Source organism: Heterodontus francisci, chromosome 3 (genome assembly GCF_036365525.1).
Source record: "Heterodontus francisci isolate sHetFra1 chromosome 3, sHetFra1.hap1, whole genome shotgun sequence".
Lineage (NCBI taxonomy): Eukaryota > Metazoa > Chordata > Chondrichthyes > Heterodontiformes > Heterodontidae > Heterodontus > Heterodontus francisci.
Window position 1 is genome coordinate 155,986,884 of NC_090373.1, and position 23,670 is coordinate 156,010,553.

Sequence of the window (23,670 nt, forward strand, 5' to 3'; positions counted from 1 at the left end):
AAACAAAATGTTATTTTGGAAAATATTATTTAAAATACAATTTAGTTTCCTGAAATTTGCAATACAAAATTTGTTGCAGTGATGTCTGGCAGTTTGCAATGCAAACAACTATCACCAATGAAATTTTAATTCAATCCCTTCCCCTGTTTTTTTTTAAATCACAACAAATTTGTATCTAGGATTAGTATACATGAATTGCCACAATATAAATTTCCATCTATTTTTTTCTGCTTTTCTGACTTTAAAGTTATAAATGGAGCTCTGTTTCACTTGACCATAGGTATGTTTTGAAAATTCAGATCATTTTTCCTGCTGATTTTTCTCTTAATGGATCACTCCATCATCTTGAGACTTTTGATCTAATAGCCCAGCTAAGGATTTCCAAATTTCACCTTCAGATGATAACCAAAACTAAATGTCAGCCAATACTAATATTCGAATTGTGATGTTCAGTATGTGAATCAAGCATCCTACACAATTAAAGCATAAAATTGTTACCCCACAGTTGGTAAAGTTAATCCATGACTGAGATCAGATTCAATTCCCAGTCTGCAATGAGTTAGATGATCTCAAGTGAGAAAAGGGATGCCAAAAATAGCTCCAACACCCATCAGTTAAGAACTCCAAAGCTTTGCACTTCTTAGTATCTTGCAGTAATATTCTTGTGCTTTACCTTCGACTAACACTCATACTCCCTCAGACTTACTTCCCCTGCACCCCAAAGAAAGCATTAATATTTACAGCCCATTATTGTACCTTGCATTCCTTCGCAACAAATTTAATACTTACAAACTATATAAACAAAAAGGTTCACTTTGGCTATTAAACTCATCCAACACTCCTCACCAGTGCCAACTGCTACCACAGCTATTGGGTACCATGCAGCATTAACTCTGCTAACCTTTGTGTTTGCACAACAGCTTTACCTTCCATTGTGAACTCTGCATAGCAGATGTCTATTCCTATATGCATACACTCGAACTGGTAACCAATAGAGACCATATATACATTAAATTAAGTTTATCATAGATTAGATTTTATTGAATAATCATTTTTATTAAACACTACCAGTTGCAGAGCCTATTTGAATCACATGATGCAAAACAAAACTTTTGGCAGTTATGGCATAATTCCAGAGAGAGGTAACGGGAAACAGTTTTTTTTATTGTAATTCATACGTAGAATTGGAAACTACACAACGATAGTGAATTATCAATATTGAACAGAACAGAACAGCGCAGTACGTTAAGGAGCAGTGAGCCAAACTTTGGAAGGTAAATAGAGATGCAGTTGGAAGGAAATTGGCATTTGCTAAGACACAAGATAATCTGGACAGTGTTCAGTTGCACAAACACACAAGCAGCAGGGCTCGCCCTTGCACGGCTGTTTGTGGGGAAGCCCATATCGAGCTGCATGACGTGTAAGGCAGGGTGGTGTGTGACCAGAGTTAGGGATTCCCTCTTGGGCTACACGGTTTGAAGGTTGTGGGGTGGCTCGGCAAAGTTTCATCTTAAACACAGCCTCTTTCCGCCCTGAACCTCGAGCTGCCGCTTCAACAGCAAAGAACATTCAGGCAGGAAGTGAAATAAGTCTCAAAATGACGTACGTAAGGTAAGAGGGAAAGAAATACATGACGCTCCAGTTTTACTGGAAGCTCTAAAATCGGTCTTGTGTAACCCTTTAACAACGACGCGAGAAGTGGTAAATTGTTAAGCCAAAGAAAGCCTGACTTTTCCCCGGACAAAGCGTTCACTGTTGCAACGTCGGACTATCCAGAATTGGAGATGAATGTTCTTCCGGGTTCACTCTTTTCACTGTGTGTATATTTTTTCTCTATCTCTATACATAAAGATACTGCAATTTTTTTTAAATGAAGAAAAATTGAACGCGTCCTGGAATTTCACGTTTTCAGGTAAACTGAACGTGCCAAAAAAAAATGAAATCCCATGAAAGTACTTTGTGGAATAATGCAAGTTAGCACGTGAAAGTTGGTTGATATCAAAAGGGGGGGGGGGGTAAGTTTGCAGATCTTTTTGTTTTTAATGCGGGCTGGAGCAGCATCATCTTGCTGCTGCTGTCCCTCTCCCCCCTTCCCTTCATTGCTGAAGGTGCCCACACTCACTGATTGCTGTCACCTGGCGGGCTGTGAGCTCGTGCTGCTGGCGCGAGGGGGCGTCGCGCGGACCGGGACGGGGACCCAGCGCGCGGCGGGTCCAAGGGTCTTTTGCAATGCCTGGGACTGGGGGCTCTGCACTTAACCCGGGACAGCAACCGCAGCAGCATTGGTGTAAATGGCAAACCCGTTAGCTGCCATTCAGTAAATCAGCTCAATGCATCCTTAACAGCATTCCTTTCATCTCAGTAATGCAGGACTAGTTGGTTATACAAAGCATGCACAGGAAGGTGCATATGTGTATATTATACACTATTTTAAACGTATGCTTCCGATTGACATTTTACTTACGGTAAGGTGCTTTGATGCATACGTGGTGTGATGCTTATGACGAGCAAGTCCATTTTTTATCAATTAAATTTAGTGTAGTGATGCGTTGTAATAGGAACGGACTTAGCATGATTCGTTTTTGTTTTAATCGACGGTGAACTTGGCTGTTGTGATGTGATCTGAAAGAGTAAATGATTTCCTTCCGCTCGACTTTTAAGTGGATCAGGGAATAGAAAGTCGCCATTTTGATTCGTTGTCATTGGCAGTTTTACACGTCCGAGGCATTTAAAAATAAAACAAGCATTTCGAGGGCATCTGTTTCCTGGATGGTTCATGTTTTTTTCATGGTTCTCTATGTCGGTTGTTATCTGTGCACCGATCTAAACTGATGCATGAGCCTTTTAGACAGAAGTTGTACAGCCAGAAGTCATGTGTGTCTCTGCCTTCGTTGAAAAACTCATTGGAATTTGCCGAATATTTTGGTTTTTATTTTCAGCAGTAAATCTGAACGTCTTTACATTGAGTAGATTTCGCTTTACCCCCAGTTTTAAGAGTTTACTCTGTCGGAAAGAATTAATTGTTCGAAGTGAGATGTTATAAAATGCATTTTTTTAACTGTAGGACAAGAGAGTTTTGTTTCCTATTTAAAAGACACAAAAAAGCACTTTGAAAAGAATATATCGATATGCTTCACTGCAACTGTAGATACTGGCCACCATCTAAAGCTGGAGTTTTCCAAAATTGTCTCAATATATTTTCAATTTTTAAAAACAGTTGGGCAGCTAAGAAAACTGATCAATGTTGAAAAAATACATTTATTCCAGTCCCCTCCATATTCAAGACAATAGTATTTAGTTCCAGCGGTCAATATTAGGAAAGTGTGGTTTGCAATTTCAAGACATGGACCACCATGGCTCTTTGCCTACATGGCCATAATGGCTGCACTTCAGGAATAATTCTATTGTGTACAGCACTTCGAGTCATATAGAATGAAGCATCATTATCATCATCCCCAACATGAAGCCAGTATGAAATGCATCAGGTCTACAGAAAAACATTCTGGGACAATTTAAATTTCTTCAAATATATGGGATCCAAAAGATTCGAAATTCAATAAATACATCCCTTCAATAAACACCTCTATATATTTGAGTTCATGAAAATGTCATACGAATATACGAATTAGGAGCAGGAGTAGGCCACTCGGCCCTTCGAGCCTGCTCTGCCATTCAATAAGTTCATGGCTGAACTGATTCCTCCACATTTCCACCTACCCCCGATAACCTTCCACCCCCTCATGTTGCAGCTTTGACTTTTGACCTTTCAATTAGTAATCTCCCCAATGCTTCTGTTTAGTTACAAACGTCTCTTTAAAATTGTGGTCTTTATATTTTTGTGAAATAATAATATATGCTAATTATGTTCTGTGTATATGGTTAAAATTGATTATATTTCATTGTTCTGATTTTTAATTCTGTTAGTGTAAATTGTGATCTCTTCCACCAAAAGTTTTCATTGACTGGAGATCATACATACTGTTTAAAATCTGAACCAAAATGTAACTAATGCTGTCTTTATTGTAGCATAAATTGAACATTAATACATTTGTGGCCATCATGCTTATCCCAATCTTGCTTTCTTGGCATTGTATACAGTTGTATTCATTTTCTGCTTTGTTCATTACTAATTGAATTGCTTAAAATTTGGAAATTACAATACTCCTGAACACGAGATTTTAACATGACAACCATGCTCTTCACTCGTAAGGTATTTGCTGGATATATAGTTTTGGATTAAATGGTATTTTGGCATCCAAGACAATTTGAACTGGTTTTGAAAAAGCAAAATTGAGAGAACGGTTTAAAGCCTTTTAGGGTGCATCTATAGAAATGTATTAATTGGCAGAAATGTTTGAGAGAAACACATCAAAAAGCAGATTATTAACCTATTTCATATAAAAGTAATTTTCAGCAAAATGGCTATAAACTGAAAGATACATTTCACATCTAGTTCTGTATTTGAAGATGGAAAAAGTGGTACGCTGGATTAAACATTGCCTTTCTAATCTATTATTATGATGTAAATACCAGACTGAAACATATGGTGCACAATTATCAGATACTAGAAATGACTGAATTTTAAAGTACTGTTCAGTTGACAATTAATTATGCAATTAAATCCATTTTTAAAGGAAAGAATGTGATCAATGTAATATGGGTTTCAAGTTTTTGAAATGCCAATTATTTTTAAGATTTATGGGATGGAGTAGGGGAAATTAGTGGATGGTTTTGTTAGCAAAAAAAATTGTGAGTTTGGAACTTGACTTCCAAAGAGATGGTCAAATTGCATTTAATGTTCAATCTGTTAGACACCTTATTTTTCTAAGTTGGTATTAGTTAAAAATTTAGGTCTATAATTTGTAATTTCCTAAAGTTTTTAAAAAGGATATCTATATAGTTTGTTAGTGTACCAATTCAGAAATATAAAAAGTGTATAAATCTCCATATATAATATAAAATATATAGTATGAGAATTAATAACATTAAAAATTTATTCAGTTGTATGTAGAGAAAAGGCAATCTAATCAAGTCCTTGTTGCCTTTAGGTGTACTTGGTATGGCAATGATGTTTCACCTTAGCTAGTAAGAATGTGTTTATTTTCCTTATTCAATTAAGTGCATGTTTATGCTTTTTTTGTGTACTGGTATCCAACATCAGGTATTCTAGATCGAAAAATATTTTAGTAATTTCACTAAATGCCTAATGTATGACTGTTTTGCACTTAATAGTTCATTAAACAAACTGCAGTAGCCAAGTGGTTAAACATAATTAAGTAAAATTGCCACTGATTAAATTGACCATCCATTACTTTTACTAAACCGGCCATATTATAATCCATTGGTGAATATTGGAGACATACTTTATTAAAGCAAATAAATGCATACCTAATAGAAGCATACAATTGAACTTAGTAATCAGTTTTCACTGGAGAGATATCTTTAATCTTAAGTGTTGTGCAATATTTGTTGACCTTTGGAAACACTGGTGCAGTAGATAGATTCCAATGATGTCTCACTCCAGGGACAGCAGTATAATTTTGAATGCTAAAATGCTTGTATAGTGCTTGGTTTATATGGAGAGATTAAATTGCTAAAAGTTAAATGAGCTGTGGTATAAAGATTTGGAAACTAGAAGATGAAATTCCTCTAATTTTACCAAAACAGTTGTTGATTAGTATATAGGATTTAATGTTTCATATCAACTTTTTTTGCAAATGTATATGAATTTATAGAAATCCTGACTAAATAATGTGTTCTTTGGCAAACTTCTTAAAAATCATAATTCAAGTGCAATTATGTAAATTTACTCTATGGCTCATTTAATAGGTCATTTAAGTTTAGCACCAAAATGTGATGCCACTATTTAATATTTTTTTCTAACTTTTTAAAACATTTTTTGTCCAAAACTGAAAAAGTTGTTTATATAAAAATGAGTTCATAAAAACACCATGGGTTCCCTAGCATAGTCTGTTGCTATTTGTAATGGTAACGTAGAATAGTGATATGGATGCAATGTTTTTCTAGGTATCATAAATCTGAAAATTTTACCTACGAGACATTAAAGAAGGAAAACTATATAATATGAATAGGAAAAAAGTTTGTAGATGCATTTCTTTAAAGATCCAAAATATTTTATCTAATTAAAATGTTGCAGATATTGAACCTTATTTACAGTTGTGTATTAAAACTATAATTTCATTATTCTGTTCATCAAAATAAAATTTTTAGCTGATTACTGAAAAGGATATATTTTCTTAATTTTATGAACTGAAGAGTCTGATCCCCAGCTAGAGTTCCTTGCAATATAAAATGCTGTACTGCCAATCCAATTCTGCTGTTATTTCACTGCATGAAGTGGCGGTTGATTTGTAGATAAATAGCCTTTGGTGCCTGTGGGCTACATTTTCCTGAGATGGAAAGGAAATGGTACAGCTTACAAGTGTGATACCTTGTATAGACTGACACTATACCCATTTTCATTTTGAGCAGTTTATTTATCTTCTGAAACACTTCACCTCTAGGAAGCAGTATTTATAGGGTTTTGAACAATTAATGTAGTTAAATGCTTTATGTTAATGAATAACTATTTGCAAACCTTGTTTAAACCACAGCAGCTTATTTATTCTGTCAGGCACGGCAAAGCAAAGCACTAACCTATCCTGGAGTGATTAAAAGCCCAGCTGGCAGCCAGTCCAGAGAGTTGGCATCAGTGTCCTTATTTATATTTGATCTCCTTACACACATTTGATTAAATAAATCCACAGTGCAGAATTAGACCTTCAAGAAATTTAATTTAAGCTTAGTCATATTTATAAACAAATGGCTTTGCAAAAGCAAGGCAATATCATGGAGGTGCATTTGCTATGACATAATGATTTTGTATGATGTCGCTGACCGGAGTGCTGAATCAAGACAGCTATATTGATCATTACTGAATCCCACTTATTAATCCATATTTGGAAGTTCCACATAGCTTCTAAGCAATGTAAGGTTTCCAGTAAGTTGCTTATTTTCAAAAAATGCTTATATTTAGTGTGTTTAAAATGTGAGAAAAATATCCACAGCCAAAGACCAATACTACAATATAGTGGGTTGTGATTTTTTCTGGGGAGGGGGTGGTGGGGGGAATGCGGGGGGGTGGGGAGCAAGGCAAGAGGACAGAAAATAATATAGGAGTTTTTATAACATGAAAGTATTTTTTTAAATGGTGAGCATATTCATTTGGATTAAAAGGAAGAGTGCTACCAGATAATAGTTATAGCAAGATGTCCAATGAAATTGTAGAAATTAGTTCAAAATGAAAGTTTAATGATTGTTAACAAAGCATTTGAAAATTTACCAAAATTCACTTTACATTATAGAACAATATGTTCAGATAGCTGCAGAAATCCATCATCCATTTCATGGACAAGATTTAGTGCTTATAGTACTTTTGTCAGTCTCAGCCATGTTGTCCAAGAAATTATAACATGCCTTTTCAATGTGTGGTAAATGTGAGAATCCATCAATATCAGATGTGATCATATTTTGTCATGGAAGCACTACAATTATGAAATTTATGCCAAATTGTACATTTGTATTGTAACACCAATTTTAATTATTAACCTGGAAATTGTTTTAATTTTGTGTTTTGTTTAAATATATTTGAATGCTCCCAGAATGATTTAGAAAAAAAATGAAAAAATTCTTGGTTGTTCAAGTTGGTCATTGTGATGTGTTCCTTGATTAATAAATTTTGTTAATTTATGTTTGTTGAACTAAATACTGAAATAACTTCCTTCAATTAAAATACATAAAATTGTGTTGTATCACACAGTTATGAGAAGTGTATTATTTTAGCATAATTAGAACGAATTAGAACTTGTACAGCTGAGGGAATCTGTCATTTAAAAAAAAATTGAAACTGCATTTGTCTGCTTTAGTAATAGCACGTAATGGGTTAGCATAGTTATATGCATGCTGATGTCAATTGTCATTGAAAATCAAATAGAGATGCTTATTGACATTCTGCCTCTAAAAATAGAGTCTGAGGATATATGGGATCATCAAATTAAAGGGCATAGGTGACAAACCAGGTGGAAGGTCACTGATCTCATTTTGAACAGGCCAGTACCAGTTTCCCCTTAGCTGAATAATTAAGCCTTTGTTCAGCTTCGAAGCCTGTGATGACCAGCCACTGTGGTCAGTGCAGATTGAACTGGCAGGATACATTTCTGCTGGGAACTAACTAATTGATGTCTTAATCTCTGCCTGCATTTTCAACCACAAAAAAAGACATTAAAACATGTCCTCCTTTAAAACATTTCATATCAAGAAAAACAAATGTGAAAAAATGTAGCTTGAAAAGCTTTTCCGGTGTTAGTTTATTATTTAACAACTAATGCATATATAGCATTTTTTGTTCCATATTCTAGTGGTAGGTAGATAAAGCTTGAAAGAAAAAGTGCAAATTAAATGTGCAGAGAGCTACTAAATTTGCCAGTTGTAACCATACATTGCAGAAAGTGAATAATTATTGCAAGGAATACAACAACAATGAATTTTAATTCCCTAAAAAAAGTTTTAGCATCTGTTAAAATTCTGTTCCTGTGTAAGGCAAATGTAGCATCAGTACTTAAACTTTTCTCACTGGCATTTGCAAAGCATACAAGTTTACAGTGCATATGCCAAACATTTCATCTTTAGTGGTAATTGTGAATCAGCGTATTAAATATTTCAAATATCTTAGTTATAAAACAATTCGCTGTTGTAAGACAACTTGGGCAACTCTTGGGTTATTCAAACCTGATCTTTTTGGAAGACAAAGATTAAGCAAAACAATTAATTCTGTTATCCCAGAGTTAAGGTTTATTCAATAATCCTACAAATGCGAACAGAATTATAATGTGATATTCTCCAAAAATACATAAAACCAGAACCAAAAAAATTTAAATGCCATAGTACGTTTTCATACAGATATACTCCTGTGTAATTACAAAACTTAGCTAATATTTTAAATACTAAATTTATATTAATTTTCCATTCTGGTTATGTTACAAATTCCACTGACATTTTTTAAGAGTTCTTAAAAAAAAACAAAAGTCACAGAAAAGGGGAAATAAATGTTTTATTATTTTCTTTGTAAGACCTGGCTATGGAATTATAATACACGAATGTATACAAGCTGTTGGTCTCACTAGTATTTTTTTCTCTATTTTCTTGGCATTCAATGCATATTTTCAAACCATTGTCTCTTTAGGATAAATTAGATGCCTGTATTAGCAATATGAACCACACTGGGCCATACGTATGTACCAGTAAACAGTATGATTTATATAATTTTTGGTCAATGTAGATCAATAAATAAATAAAATGAATGTTTTTGTAGAAAATATTTCTCTGCCAATTGTTTTTTGTTTTTGCTGGGAACTAATTGATGTCTTAATCTCTGCCTGCATTTTCTACCACAAACGTTCAAGTATGGAAAGTTAACAGAATTCATATACAATAACAATGCATGTAAATATTAAATAGTTGAATATAAATTGCCAAATCATTTACATTGGTAAATAAATATTGTAAATTATACTCCAGTTTTTCATTTCTTGGTATTGAGGTACAACAGTACTTTTGGAAACATCTCAATTTTATGACCGGTAAAAGCAAATTTGATCTCAAAGCCTAGCAAGCCACTCAGTTGTCAAGAGCAATTAGGGATGGGAGACAAATGCTGGCCTTGCCAGCGATGCCCACATCCCATGAAAGAAAAAAAATAGACATTAAGGTTATTTCCAACAATTTCTTAATAGTTCACTACATATTAAATACCATAATTGTAAAATATCTTATGAACATTAATTTGTTAATTATTCTTCAAATATTGTTTGCAGAAATAAATCAATTAATTTGAATCATTCAAGCACATGAAGGACCAGAGTTTGAGAGGTTGAATGAGAACAATGGTATCGGCATAATAGTGAATTGAAACTAATTTTAAAACAAATCAAAAATACCATATGTACAGAATGTTGAAAAATTTCCAAAAGTAGAATTTAATTAACTGACCACTGATAACCACAAGACCATGAACTAACCAAATATGTTTAATTAATTGAATCTGCTTGCCAATAAGACACACACTGATGTATGACAGTTCAACTATTGTATCATTATGAAAGATTGTTATAACTGTATCTACAAATTTAAGAATTAGTGTTTTTAAAAGGTTATTTCTCTGTCTTAGTGCATAGATGTTTTATATAATGTTATAATGTATACACAAATGTATGTGCAACAGATAAAATAAGTAACATTATGGAGAAAATAACTAACCTTTTTAAATAATGCTCGCATTGTTTGAATTATTTGTTTTACTAACAAAGTACAGCAAGGCTAAAGTTTTAGGCTAAAGTTTTTAGGGCTTTTTGTTCCAAATAAGGAATTCTTCCGTAACTAATAAAGAACACCAGAACAGGGCACCTCATTAGCCAATAGAGAAAGTGGTGGGAAAAAGTTCATCACAAACAATGCAAGGAAGTTACATTTTTTAAATCTCATTTGGAGAATATAACCATCAGTGGAAATGTATAGAACACTTATGTAACAGAAAAATATCATGGAAAGTTGCATAATGTAATATCAAATGCATAAGCATTTGAAAATACCAGTTTTTGCAGAGTTAAGTTTTCAACCTTAATCAAAGTTAATTAACAGCATTGAAGCAATGCATCAGATAATCCCATACAATGTATTGCCCTTCATGCAACTGTACAAAATCAACTTTAAGCAGTAGCATGGAACCAGTTAAATATTATTCCAAAATACTGCCTGCATAAATGATGAGCACTAATCCCAGTTTACGTTAGAAAGTGATTCTGCATCAAGCTCTGCTGAAGAGTAAAAACTGTAGAAGTATTAAGTTTTAAAGCTTAATTTTTATGATCATCTGAATTATAACAATGTTATCGGAAACCTAATTATATTGTATTTGTAATATAAAGGGGAGGTGGTGGCGTAGTGGTAATGTCACTGAACTGATAATCCAGAGTGCCAGGCTAATGCCCTGGGGACATGGGTTCAAATCCCACCAATGGCAACTAGTGGAATTTAAATTCAATTAATTAATAACATTCTGGAATTGAAAGCCAGTCTCATTAATGGTGCCATGAAACTATCATCAATTGTCACAAAAACCCATCTGGTTCCCTAAGGAAATCTGCCATCCTTACCTGGTCTGGCCTACATGTGACTCAGGACCCACAGCAATGTAGTTGACTCTTAACTGCCCTCCGAGCAAGCCGCTCAGTTGTCAAGGGCAATTAGAGATGGGCAACGAATGCTGTCCTTGCTAGTGACGCCCGCATCCCATGAAAGAATGCAAAAATTGCTTACGCATATTACATTGAAGTGATACTTTACTAAGTTCCCTCTAAGCACTAATCATCCTATTGTTGCTTTTATACCTGGAAACATTTAATGTTGATTTTGTTAAAGTAAAATTACAAAAATATTGTGCTCTCTGAATTAAAACAGTCAACTTTATTCTGTAATTTACTTTAGTCATTTTGCACAGTGACTGACTACACCGGAGTATGAAGCTAAACTTTTGACAAAGTAGAAAATTGCTTCAAATTCCATGGTCCCAACATTCAACTTATATTTCCTGCAACTTTAAAGAAACTTCCTGTCTTTTTTCTGGTTTCCCTCCTTTTAAAGTATACTTCCACTTTACAGAGGGTATATTTTGTACAGATACATTCCTGTAATTATATTTTACTGCTTGTCCTTCTAATTTTTCTTTCATTCCTCTAAGCGAGCCTACATTTTGTGCAATTTACATTTTGGATTGTTTGTCTGTAAATTGCAACTAAGGTTAAAAATAATTTCAAATGTGAATATTATCGACTTCCCAGCTTGTGTCTTGCTTCAAGATATCCACATTTAGTTATTTCCCCATAAACTACTGGTAGAAAATAACTCATGATAATTATTGCATTATGTAATCAATCATATATATATAATCCCGAAACCTCCTCTGTACAATCAACTGTGCATATTCACATGTCATTTCCAATGTTATTTTTGGTCATCCACACTAGTCAACAGCAAAATTAAACCACATTTAAGCGTTTTATTCCATTTCATAAGACCATTTATTTTCAAGCATTGTGCTCTGACATCATTTAAGCCTTCACCAATAATGCATCTCAAAGTTGAAAAGTACACAAACAAGTAAAATTGCATAAAAAGTGATTTGTAAATACTAGTCTAATATTTGCAGTCAGCTAACTATAAAGTAAGCATTCTCAGAATGTAATAATTTATATGAATCCCTGCAATTAAATTCACTCGGGCATACTATGCTCTCTTATTTTAATGCAGAAAAAATATTACCATCTTCAAAGATTGAGGGGAAAGAGCAGTGAAGTGAGATCAAGATGCTTGATTTGGTTTGCAAACTCTATTTCACTTGCGTAACCTCATGGACAGGATTTAACTTCCAAAGAACATCACGGGAACAGGCCATTTGGCCCTCCAAGCCTGCGCCGTAGGGTACATTGCACTGTTTCAATTTGTCTCACATACCAGCAATCCTCCTGCATTAGAAAACAGTGCACCTTTCCTGTTTAATCCAAGAAAACATTTCTCTAGTTTCTGAAATACTGTAGCTGACAAATTGGGGAATGTGGTTTTTTTTTAAATACTTTTAGTTGTAAACCAACAAATATGTCCAATTAGTTTAACAGTCAACTGTTGGACTTGCAGATGCTGAACATTTGTAATTAAAATCAGAAATGGAAAATCATACACTATGGCTACAGTATACATTTTCTAAATTAAAACTCTTGCTTTCTTCTAGATTTATATACACAGTGATATTATAGTTCAATTATTTTCCAAATGTGTGCATTATTTTTGCTATAACTTATCTGTGAAAGATGAATAAAATACTGCAACATCATCCAATCAATATGTTGGTTGCTTAAAGTCATGAATATTATGTCTAAGGTGCTCAGAGGATCCCTGGTTTCACCCCATCTATGCTGTTAATAGATCTCAGTAAGAGAGTTAAAGTTGGCCTTAGTGCCCCTAGGTTAGCGTGTAGTAAATCAGTCAGGGTTCCTACTCTAGACTACTATCCAGTGGCCACTGATGGAAGTGAAAATGTAGAGATATCACATGAGAGTACAGTTGGGCTTGGTTGTCATACCCCCATAGTCGAATGTCTACCTACACTCGCTGTCAATACTCACATGTTACTAATGACCATTTAGGTGAAGTGCAGAAGCATAACTAGCACCAGTGGAACTATATCCTACCTATAAGTCAAGCCTTCAAAGGGAGGAAATTAGTGGGAGTTGGGTAAGGAGGAATATTTAGGGTGTTTAAGCTTTGTTGAAATAAATGTGAATCAAAGTATATTTTATTACTACGGATTCATCTCAGTATGTATGTTTACTGGGGAAAAATTACAACACACTCATTTATGTGGAAATATTATGTTTTGTGTCTATAATGCTTTCTTCCTAAAATGTTGAATTTGGAATTCTGCCCTAATTTGATTGAATGTAATAGATGAACAATTGTAATACAAAACGTCAACTCCTTGGAGTTCTCAAATCCCTAAATCAGGTCGCATGCACCTTGTGTAGTAATAAATTATCCATTATAGAAACAAATTTTATTAGCCGTCTACTTTTTTAGTCTAGAGAGTTCACCATTAATTCAACTGCCTTTAAAGTGAATAGTAATTTATTTCCCACCACATGGCCTTTTTTCGGAAGTGGGGGGGGGTGGGGGGGGGGGGGGGGGTGGGCGGCGAGGGAGAAGCTATGCAGCAGGGCTAAGGTTGTAAGCTCTGCTTTGTTACCTTTTGACCGTGTGTGAATTGCTGGGTAACATCTGATGTACTCTGACCTTTGGACTTGACTTTATTAATATGGAATCAGCGTATGTTGTAAAGAGAACAAAAATTTAAGAGTCAGATTTAAAAACCTTTGAAATGAATCTCTCCTCGAGTATAACTCAATGGGGGCTTTATTTGCAATACAAGCTATTGGGAACTTGAATGGCAGATGTCAAGCTGCTTCGCAACACTGATGTAAACATCTACAATCATGCTACATAGAGCATGCCGACTAGGCAAAAAAAAACTTGTATAAAGCATGCTGTTTCATTACAAGGGATTTTTTTGAAATGACCAATTCAATGTCAGCAGTAGTTAATTTAATGCCCCCGATTTATTTAATAAGTTTTTCTTGGCTCGACGGTTACCATTCCGACATAATTATATATGTTCGGGCATTTAATACCAGGTCAGTAACGTTTATATAGGAATCGGGCAAGCGCAGTAAAACCACCCTGACACACGCCCACCCGCCCACAGTACAATACTTGGGTATTTATCTCCTTTTATAGAATAAGGTAAACGTCGCCATAGAAACGAGAGCACCAGGATGTAGAAAATTTAAAGGGACAATAATCTTTTACACAATAATTGATTAACAAAAAAAGAAATCGGCTCTTTGCGGCGTTCTTCTGCAGTAGAATCATAGTGAATTACTATGAAGCTTTAAAACCGAAAGGATAGTTTATATATGCACAGTAATATTATGTTTTGCCAAGAAGATAATGAAAGGTTCGGGTTTAGTCTGGGAGACGCAGAAAGAATCATAAGATATTGCTTTGTAACCTTGGCAACCACAAAAGTAAGATTGGATCTGTACAATGGAGAGCCACGTTATTCTGAGATGACAGTACTAGTACAGTTTAAAACTCGCACATTCTGCAATTAAAACGCTATTTATTTCCCCTACCCTGATTTTTTTAATGTTAAATTAAAAGTGATCAAATAATTTTCGCCCTTTTACTAAACCATTCTCCATTATAGGACCAATTCGGTAACTGAGTTCAAGAACTTTGGAAAACAAAACTACAGTTACTATTGCTGTAACTGTTAAAGATGATGTTTGCCATTGTAGATTTAATTTGGAGGGGACGGGTGGGGATTAGAGGAATAAAAACAACCGGGACTTGCGTACTTAGGGAGAACTTGTGCAAGTCAGACTTGCGCCATGTATTCCGTGAGCTACTGAGGAAATCGGCAGTGCATTGTTTTAATAAATATAACCTAATATTTTCAGCAATTTCTTTCCCCACCCCCTCCCCAGCAAAATGATCACGCCGCACAAAAGGCTGTTACAACACGTTTCGAATTCCGTTTCGAGTATTCCTAATCTGACTACGAATTCGATGTATATTTCCTGCCAGATAGGTTTGAGGATTTATTTAAATGTTAAAAAGCTATTGTAGCTGATATTAAACGAGGTTGCGTGTAAACATGCAAGAGAAAGCTGCTAACGGTGCAACGCCCACCGAACCACAGTCTCCCTAGCCGTCTTGGAGCAAGTAGGTTAGTTTTTCTTTTTACTATTTAACCACCTGTCCTGGGCTGCCGAATCGCCTCCACCCTTGCCTTAAATTACTTGAAACCATCAGCAGTGCTGAGCGCGTGTGAGGGGAGCACCCCTCCCTATATTTGGTCTCGGCAGCTGCAGAACTCGAATTGTGCACGGAAAAGCGGGGGCAGGGGGACGGGGTGGTGTAGAAAAGATAGTACAATGGCTGTGGAAAAGCAGACGGTGCTTGTTAGCAGGTGAGTTCCTGTATACAACATTCTTTAAATAGCCTTGTGGAAACCCGATCCGTCAGACTGATCACACAGCGCTGTCTGTCTCCCCAACTGCATGTGGGGATTACAGATACTTTCAAAATGGGCAACAGAATTGAACCGTGGATTCATACCGCAGCTATCTTACTACGCATCTCTGCTCTTTTTATTAATCATAGACTGACAATAGACTTTTTAACGTTGAGATCTTTACATTTGATCGTTATAGGCAAATCTATATTTTTTGTTCACATTCGACTTTTGGTAGGGAGAACTACATCTAAAAACCCTACAAAATGTTACCATAATACGTAATTCTAAAAAGCAGTAAACCGACCATTTTAAGCCAAATGTATTTACGCATTTAAGGGGAATCTGGGTAAGTAAACGAGGGAGAAAGAAATCGAAGGATATTTTTATAGGGTGTGATGAAGTCAGGTGGTAGGAGGCTTGTGTGGAGCATGAACACCTGCATTGACCTGTTGGGCCAAATGGCCTATTTCTAAGCTGCAAAAGCCTCCTTGCATGCGCACGATTTGTGTTTATTAAAGTTATTATTAAAGTTTATTTTAAAAAAAGATTGCATTATGTTTTGTATCTGAGACATACTGGAGTAGCTCAGTGGGACTAAGCATAATCATTACTTTTTATGCAAAAACGAGCTCCAGGCTCTCTGTTATTGCACAGTAGAATCGGCTTAAATCGAGGAGTAAGTACTGGAACGCAGGCAGTTCTTGTGTTACACGCTGCTGGTAAAATATAATCCATTATTAATAGGCTGAAAGAATATACACCTCGCTTTTGCTGTAGGGAAACAAATCCTTATGTATTTCTGTCAAAAATGTGGCTGGAATGTTTGCTACACGATGGTGTAACGCTGGAAAGCGGCCGATCGACACAATTTAGAGCATTAGAATTTATCACAGACAGTAAATTGGAAAACGTCTGGCTGTCCTAGAGATTGGAACAGTGTTTGTGAATGCTCTTGCGAGAAACTGGATTTTCATTCAACATACATTTGTATTTGGCACAGGTTAATTCTGTTGTCTGTCTAGTGAGAAAGGTAATGGAAATGAAACGATAAGATTCCATCTCTGGAAACAGTGACCAAATTTTTCATTTAAAAAAAAAGTTGTGAACTGTGTGCAAATATTTATTGTCCTTTGATGTCAAACTGAGCAGACGTGTTAATTTCCAGGTCTCAGAGAAGAGGATGAGCTCATTCAAGATGGTTTCCTGTCCAGATTCAGGTTGGTCGTTCTTTAAAAAAAAAGATTGCATTATGTGTGTGCTTGCGTGACACTGAAGCATGGTATAATCTGCATTTAATTCCACATCTCTCTAGAACTCTATAGTTTTATAAAGCAGTTGATCTAAAATGACGGTTGCTTTTCTGACCGTCCATTTATTCATGGTTAACAGTACCTGTACTCCTAAAATATAGTTAGTTACTAAGTAATTGAATAAATGGTGCTAAGGCGTGGAGAAAACTTTTACCTAGCAAAGATAAAATTCTTGGTGGTATGGGGTGTTTGTGATTTATTTTAAACAAATATTTGGTACTGTACTCAATCAAAAGGAATGCTGTGTAGCTTTAAGGCGTTCTGTCGTTGGGAAGGGGGTTCGATTCAAGTGATGTTGGCCAGCTGTTGTAAACCCGCCCGCTGTAGGTATAACATGCTTAATGATTATTATAATTTTTCAGAAAGTAAGATTTGAAGAAAATGTGAAGCCCATTTAGGAGACAGATGTTTTGCCATAAATTATCAGATTGCGCTGTGCCGCAAACAAACTTTACGTTTACGCTGCTGTTACTGCTTATAGCCTTGTATCTGTTAACTAAAAACAAATCAGCATGGGAAAACACATTGTACAGTTCGTCAAATTGATAGCGGACGTTCACAGGAATACGGCAATTACAGAGACCGCTTCTGCCCCGCGGGGAACAATCTATTGGGCTAATGTGCTAGTCAGAGTCGGAGGAAGGAATCTTATCAAACTCACATTATAATGAGTTTATTGCAGAGTTATACTATCGCTGTACAGTAGAAATACTGCTGGTGTTTCCGATGTAAACTGCAACTGGAGGGAAGTTGTCGTCTTTTTTAATGTTTTGATGAGGTTAATGGTGATTATTTTAAGATTCGGGTAAGACGGTCGGTCTCTTTATCCAGCTCTGTTTCTGTGCGCGGAAGATATGGAGCGTAAACTGGCAAACAAGCAGAAATGTGAAAACTGAAACGGTGTGGTCAAAGTGACTTCCTATATAGAGCTCGCTTTGGTTTCTGACGCGCGTGTTACCCATCAGGAAAGGTTAAAAGTGCTGCGAGGAGTTGAGTTGCTGGATATGTTTTGTGTGGAGCAGCCAGATCCGCCACTCGGTTCAGACATCAACAGACACAAAGCGGTCCAAGTCAATGAGACCAACACCAACTTGGGGGCGGGGGGCATTTTATATCTGGAGTTACACTTTTATTAGTGCAGTCCACACCCTCTCCCCGACTTACAGTATTGAAGACGAATGGGCTTTCCCCATATCCCTACCCTCCGTCGTCTCTTCATCTGTTTTGTACTTAACAACTGCACGGGTAGTATTCTCAGCACTCCAGCATTGCGGCTTACTAAGTGATGCGGAACATGCAGACAACATGTGTGTGTGTGTGTATATATATATATATATATATATCCACAGTGTATCTGAAGGTGGCCCTTACTTGTCTGACGGTGGGCGGTGGTCTTCAGCGGACGCTCGGAGTCCATTGTGTTGACTCGATTCCAGCAGCATTTTCACTTGCTTGTTCTCTCTCTCTCTTTGACTCAGTCACTCCCTGCTCCAGCTTCCAACACCAACCCCAGGCATCGCAAAACACTGACATCACCACCTGCCAGAAAGGGATTTCCTCGAGGCGCGTCATCCGACCAACAGAGTCCTCTTAAAGAAGCAGGACCCGTTCCTTCCCACTTTAAACCGTGACGAAGACCCGTTTTGATTCGGAGTGTGACGGCAAGCTGAGTTCTCAGATAGTCCCACCTTGTTGTTCGTGCGTATTCTTTTGGGCTGAACCAGATCTCAAGAAATCAAATTCGAAGTGGTTCCCTGTGTCTCATTAAAACTCCTGTAAAGTATTTTAAGATGACTTCAAGAAAGATGGAAAAGACGTCCCATTTGAAGGTGTTTTTGTTTCATGATGGTGGAACTTGGGCAGGCGAGGAGAGTCAGTTGCCTTTCGAAAATATTTCGCATAATTTAATCTTCTCAAAGTTCTGTGGCGATAGTACATTTGTTTCATTTTTCTAACTTTTTAAAAATGGTTACCCCTAAATGAAGCCAAAGGAAATATAGTTCTTGACTAAGAAAGTCACCAGTTGAGGTTCCATCTCTGAGTGACATTATAGTCATAGTTATACAGCACAGAAACAGGCCCTTCGGCCCCTAACTAGTCTCATCCCATTTTCCAGCACTTGGCCTGTAGCCTTGTATGCTATGACCTTTCAAGTGCTCATCTAAATACTTATTAAATGTTGTGAGGGTTCCTTCCTCTACCAGTTCTTCAGACAGCGCGTTCCAGATTCCAACTACCCTGAATGAAAACATTTTTCCTCAAATTCCCTCTAAACCTCCTGCCCCTTAGCTTAAATCTATGCCCCCTGGTTATTGATCCCTCCGCTAAAAGAAAAAGTTTCTTCCCATCTAACCTATCAATGTACCTCATAATTTTGTATACCTCAATCATGTCCCCCCTCAGCCTTCTCTGCTCTAAGGAAAACAACCCTAGCCTTTTCAGTCTCTCGTCATAGCTGAAATGTTCCAGCCCAGGCAACATCTTGGTGAATCTCCTCTGCACCCCCTCCAGTGCAATCACATCCTTCCTACTGGGATAGTCTTAGCGCAAAAGGCTTAAAGGTGGCGGAATTCTTAAAATGCATACAGGAGAGCTTTCTGAGCCGGTACGTAGAAAGTCCTACAAGAGAAGGGGCAGTACGGGGCCTAATCGTAGGGAATGAAGCTGGACAAGTGGTAGAAGTGTCAATGGGGGAGCATTTCGGGGATAGTGACCAGTGGCGCAGTGGTTAGCACTGCAGCCTCACAGCTCCAGCAACCCGGGTTCAATTCTGGGCACTGCCTGTGTGGAGTTTGCAAGTTCTCCCTGTGTCTGCGTGGGTTTCCTCCGGGTGCTCTGGTTTCCTCCCACATGCCAAAGACTTGCAGGTTGATAGGTTAATTGGCCATTATAAATTGCCCCTAGTATAGGTAGGTGGTAGGGAAATATAGGGACAGGTGGGGATGTGGTAGGAATATGGGATTGGTGTAGGATTAAGTATAAAATGGGTGGTTGATGGTCGGCACAGACTCGGTGGGCCGTAGGGCCTGTTTCAGTGCTGTATCTCTAAACTAAACTAAACATAACTCTGTAAGATTTAAGTTAGTTATGGAAAAGGACAAAGATGGACTGGAAATAAAGGTATTGAATTGGGGTAGGCTGATTTTAATATGATAAAACAGGATCTGGCCAAAGTGGACTGGGAGCAGCTACTTATCGGCAAGTCTACATCAGACCAGTGGGAGTCATTCAAAGAGGAAATAGTGAGAGATCAGAGCCAACATGTACCCGTTAAGGTGAAGGGTAGGACCAACAAGTCCAGGGAACCCTAGATGTCAAGGGATCTAGAGGATTGGATCAGGAAAAAAAGGAGGCTTATGGCAGATTCAGAGTGCTGAAAACAGCAGAGGCACTAGAGGAGTATAGAAAGTGTAGGGGGGGTACTTAAAAAGAGGTAATTAGGAGAGCCAAGAGGGGACATGAAAAAACACTGGAGGGCAAGATAAAGGAAAATCTTGAGGCGTTTTATAAGTATATTAAGGGCAAGAGGATAACCAGGGAAAGAGTAGGGCCCATTAGGGACCAAAGTGGCAATCTGTGTGTGGAGCCGGAGGACATAGGTGAGGTTGTAAATGATTACTTTTCATCTGTTTTCACTGTGGAGAAGGACGATGTAGGTGTAGCCTTGTTAGTCCTCCCAAAATGCATCACCTCACACTTCTCAGGATTAAATTCCATTTGCCACTGCTCCGCCCATCTTACCAGTCCATCTATATCGTCCTGTAATCTAAGGCTTTCCTCCTCACTATTTACAGCACCACCAATTTTCATGTTATCTGCAAACTTACTGATCATACCTCCTATATTCATGTCTAATTCATTAATGAACACCACAAACAGCAAGGGTCCCAGCACCGATCCGTGTGGTACACCACTGGTCACAGGCTTCCACTCACAAAAACAACCCTCAACCATCACCCTCTGCCTCCTGCCACTAAGCTAATTTTGGATCCAATTTGCCAAATTGCACTGGATCCCATGGGCTTAAGATAAATTGCCAACCAGACCACAGGATTTGGGGACCCCCCAGAAATGAATATCCCAGATGGGCATGAATGTACACAAAACCATCGATTGCCAGACTGGCAAAGCCATGATTAATGTTCACACTCTGGTTTACCCCAGATGGAGGGTTATTGATCATGCTTTTCCTATTAAACATTACACCAAACAATTCAGAGATGCCTTCATGATCAAGGGGAGGGAATTGCTTGGCATTCAACCTTTTAATAGCACTTCAGAGCCCTAGGATGTGCAGGCTATCTAAAGAAAAACATTCATTTTCACTATCAGCCTGATCAATGTGCAACTTCCTGAAGAATGCAACTTAAAAAGTTCATTTGAAGAGGGCAGTCTTCAGTTGATGGTGGAGCAGCATTGAAGGTGATTGGTGTGTTGCAATTCTTCTCATCCCACCTGAATAAGAAACTGTGACAATAGGAGGCATTATTTGGTGAGGTGTTTATAAAGGGAAACAAATATATAATTCTACAAAGCTTTTCAGGTATTCCTAACATTTGCTTAATTCCCCATGCTGCAGTTATAGATGTAGTCAAAGTTTGGGTTCTAAACTTTTGGTAGTTTTATAATCCAACAGAAGAAATTGCATTAGTTCAAATTATGCACAAAATGTCTGAATTAAATATTCCAATATGGTAATCTGATTATTGATGGTTTTGACCACATTACTGTTTGGAGCTATCAGACATATGTTGTGCAAACCCTGGATGAAGACCTCCCAAGATAATGAGTAACTAATAAAAAAAAGTCTTGTATTTGTGATGAAAGTTGCTAAACTTCAGACTGTTAGTCTGAAGTACAGCTTCACAAGTGCAATAAAATACTGCATGTTTTTGCAGTATTTTGTTTTACTTTCCATAGTCTCAAAGTGTAGACTCAATGTATAAGCGGAGATAATTAACAGGCCTTAATTAAAATAAAATTACTGCTTACCTATCAACTGTAATAATTACAGTGTATAATTTAAATGTGAGGGTGGAGACAGCAACTCCACAGAACATCTGCAAAGAAATTTCTTGGGTTTTTTTTGGTGCAATAAGTTTGTGTGGCAATTTGAAGTGTATATATTAACTGGGTTTCAAAGCTATACATTCAAGGTGAAGTTAAGCCCTATTTTTAATCTGGACAACTGGGTGTATAATTTATACTGTGTTAATGGTGACTGAGGATGCACGTATTTGATAGTTTTATGTACAGTGAAACTCAGCTTGATATTTCAAAAGCGTATCAAGTCCTTTTTGTGTGTGTGATTGTATTTTTAAAAATGTTTAATGTTCCTATGCTGTCTGTTACTATACTAATGTCAAAGTATCCTGCACAGGCTTTAGTGCATAAAGGAGGAGGAATTGAGGCTGATTAGAACCTGTGTACCTCTGCTTTGTAAAATTTTTCTGCTGATTGGAACCATCCTCTTTTGTCCATTGGTAGACTCACTTTAATAGTTGTAGTGAAAGGATTAGCTTTGTGGCTGAGTTTGGGCAGTTTTCTAATTTGGATTCAAGTCTCAATTATGTATGGTTTGGCTTGTGTTAATGTTTGTTGATCATTTTTGATTCTTTTGAGGGCGAGGGGGACACTGTGGCATTGAAATTCCTATGATTTTTACATTTCAAATCCAATTATTTCACTGGATTTTAAAATTATTTTCCAGATAAATTAGGAAGATTTTTTAGTAAACCTGTTTTACTAATGTTTATGTTAACCACGTAGTCTTGACTCGAACAAAAAATGCTGGAAATACTCAGCAGGTCTGACAGTATCTGTGGAGAGAGAAGCAAAGTTAACGTTTTAGGTCTGTGACCTTTAATCAGAACTGGCAAAGATTAGGAAAGAATTAGGTTTTAAGCAAGCGAAGGGGAGGGGGTGGGGGAGAGAACAAAGGGGAAGGTGTTTGATAGGGCAGAGGGAGATTAAGTAACAAGGCTGTCCTGGGACAAAGGTAAAGTGTGTGTTAATGCTTGTGATGAAAGACAAAGCATTAGTCCAGAGAGACTGTTAATAGTGGAATAACGAGCAGCTCTGACTGCATGAAAAGTAGGCACATGGTTAAAAAATAAAATATTAAAAATAAGGCCAGTCATGCTGTGGAGTTATTGAACTCAATGTTCAGTGTGCAAGGCTGTAGCGTGCCTAATCGAAAGATCAAGTGCTGCTCCTCGAGCTTGCGTTGATGTTCACTGGAACACTTCAGCAGGCCAAAGACAGAAATGTTGGCATGAGAGTTGGGGGAGGGGGTGGTAGTGTTGAAATGGCAAGCAACTGGAAGCTCGGGGTGATGCTTTCAGACTGAGCGGAGGTGTTCAGCAAAGCGGTCACCCAATCTGCATTTGGTCTCACCAATGTAGAGGGGAGGGGGTAATGCACAGTGAGCAGCAAATACAGTATACTAAATTGAAAAATGTACAAGTAAATTGCTGCTTTACCTGAAAGGGTGTTTGGGGCCTTGGATAGTGAGGAGAGAGGAGGTAAATGGGCAGGTATTACACCTCCTGCGATTGCATAGGAAGGTGTCGTGGGGAGGGGACAAGGTGTCGGGGGTAATGGAGTGGACCAGGGTGTCAATGGAGGGAACGATCCCTTCGGAATGCTGACAGGGGAGGGGAGGGGAAGATGCAT

General features: G+C 37.2%; 1 protein-coding gene across 4 annotated transcripts in view; it reads left to right on the forward strand.

The window, feature by feature from the left end:
• Positions 1 to 1,213: 1,213 nt before the first annotated feature.
• Positions 1,214 to 23,670, forward strand: part of LOC137353119 (protein lin-28 homolog B-like) — a 333,596-nt gene continuing 311,139 nt past the window's right edge. Inside the window, exons 1-2 of one of the 4 annotated variants that reach the window (XM_068019147.1) lie at positions 1,214 to 1,274; positions 16,851 to 16,902. In XM_068019147.1, the coding sequence (XP_067875248.1) occupies positions 16,866 to 16,902 (37 nt within the window). In that variant the 5' untranslated portion in view covers positions 1,214 to 1,274; positions 16,851 to 16,865. Of the gene's footprint in view, positions 1,275 to 1,372; positions 1,612 to 1,743; positions 1,817 to 16,850; positions 16,903 to 23,670 lie in introns of those variants that run through there. The other 3 variants (XM_068019137.1, XM_068019156.1, XM_068019164.1) reach the window with 3 other exon arrangements.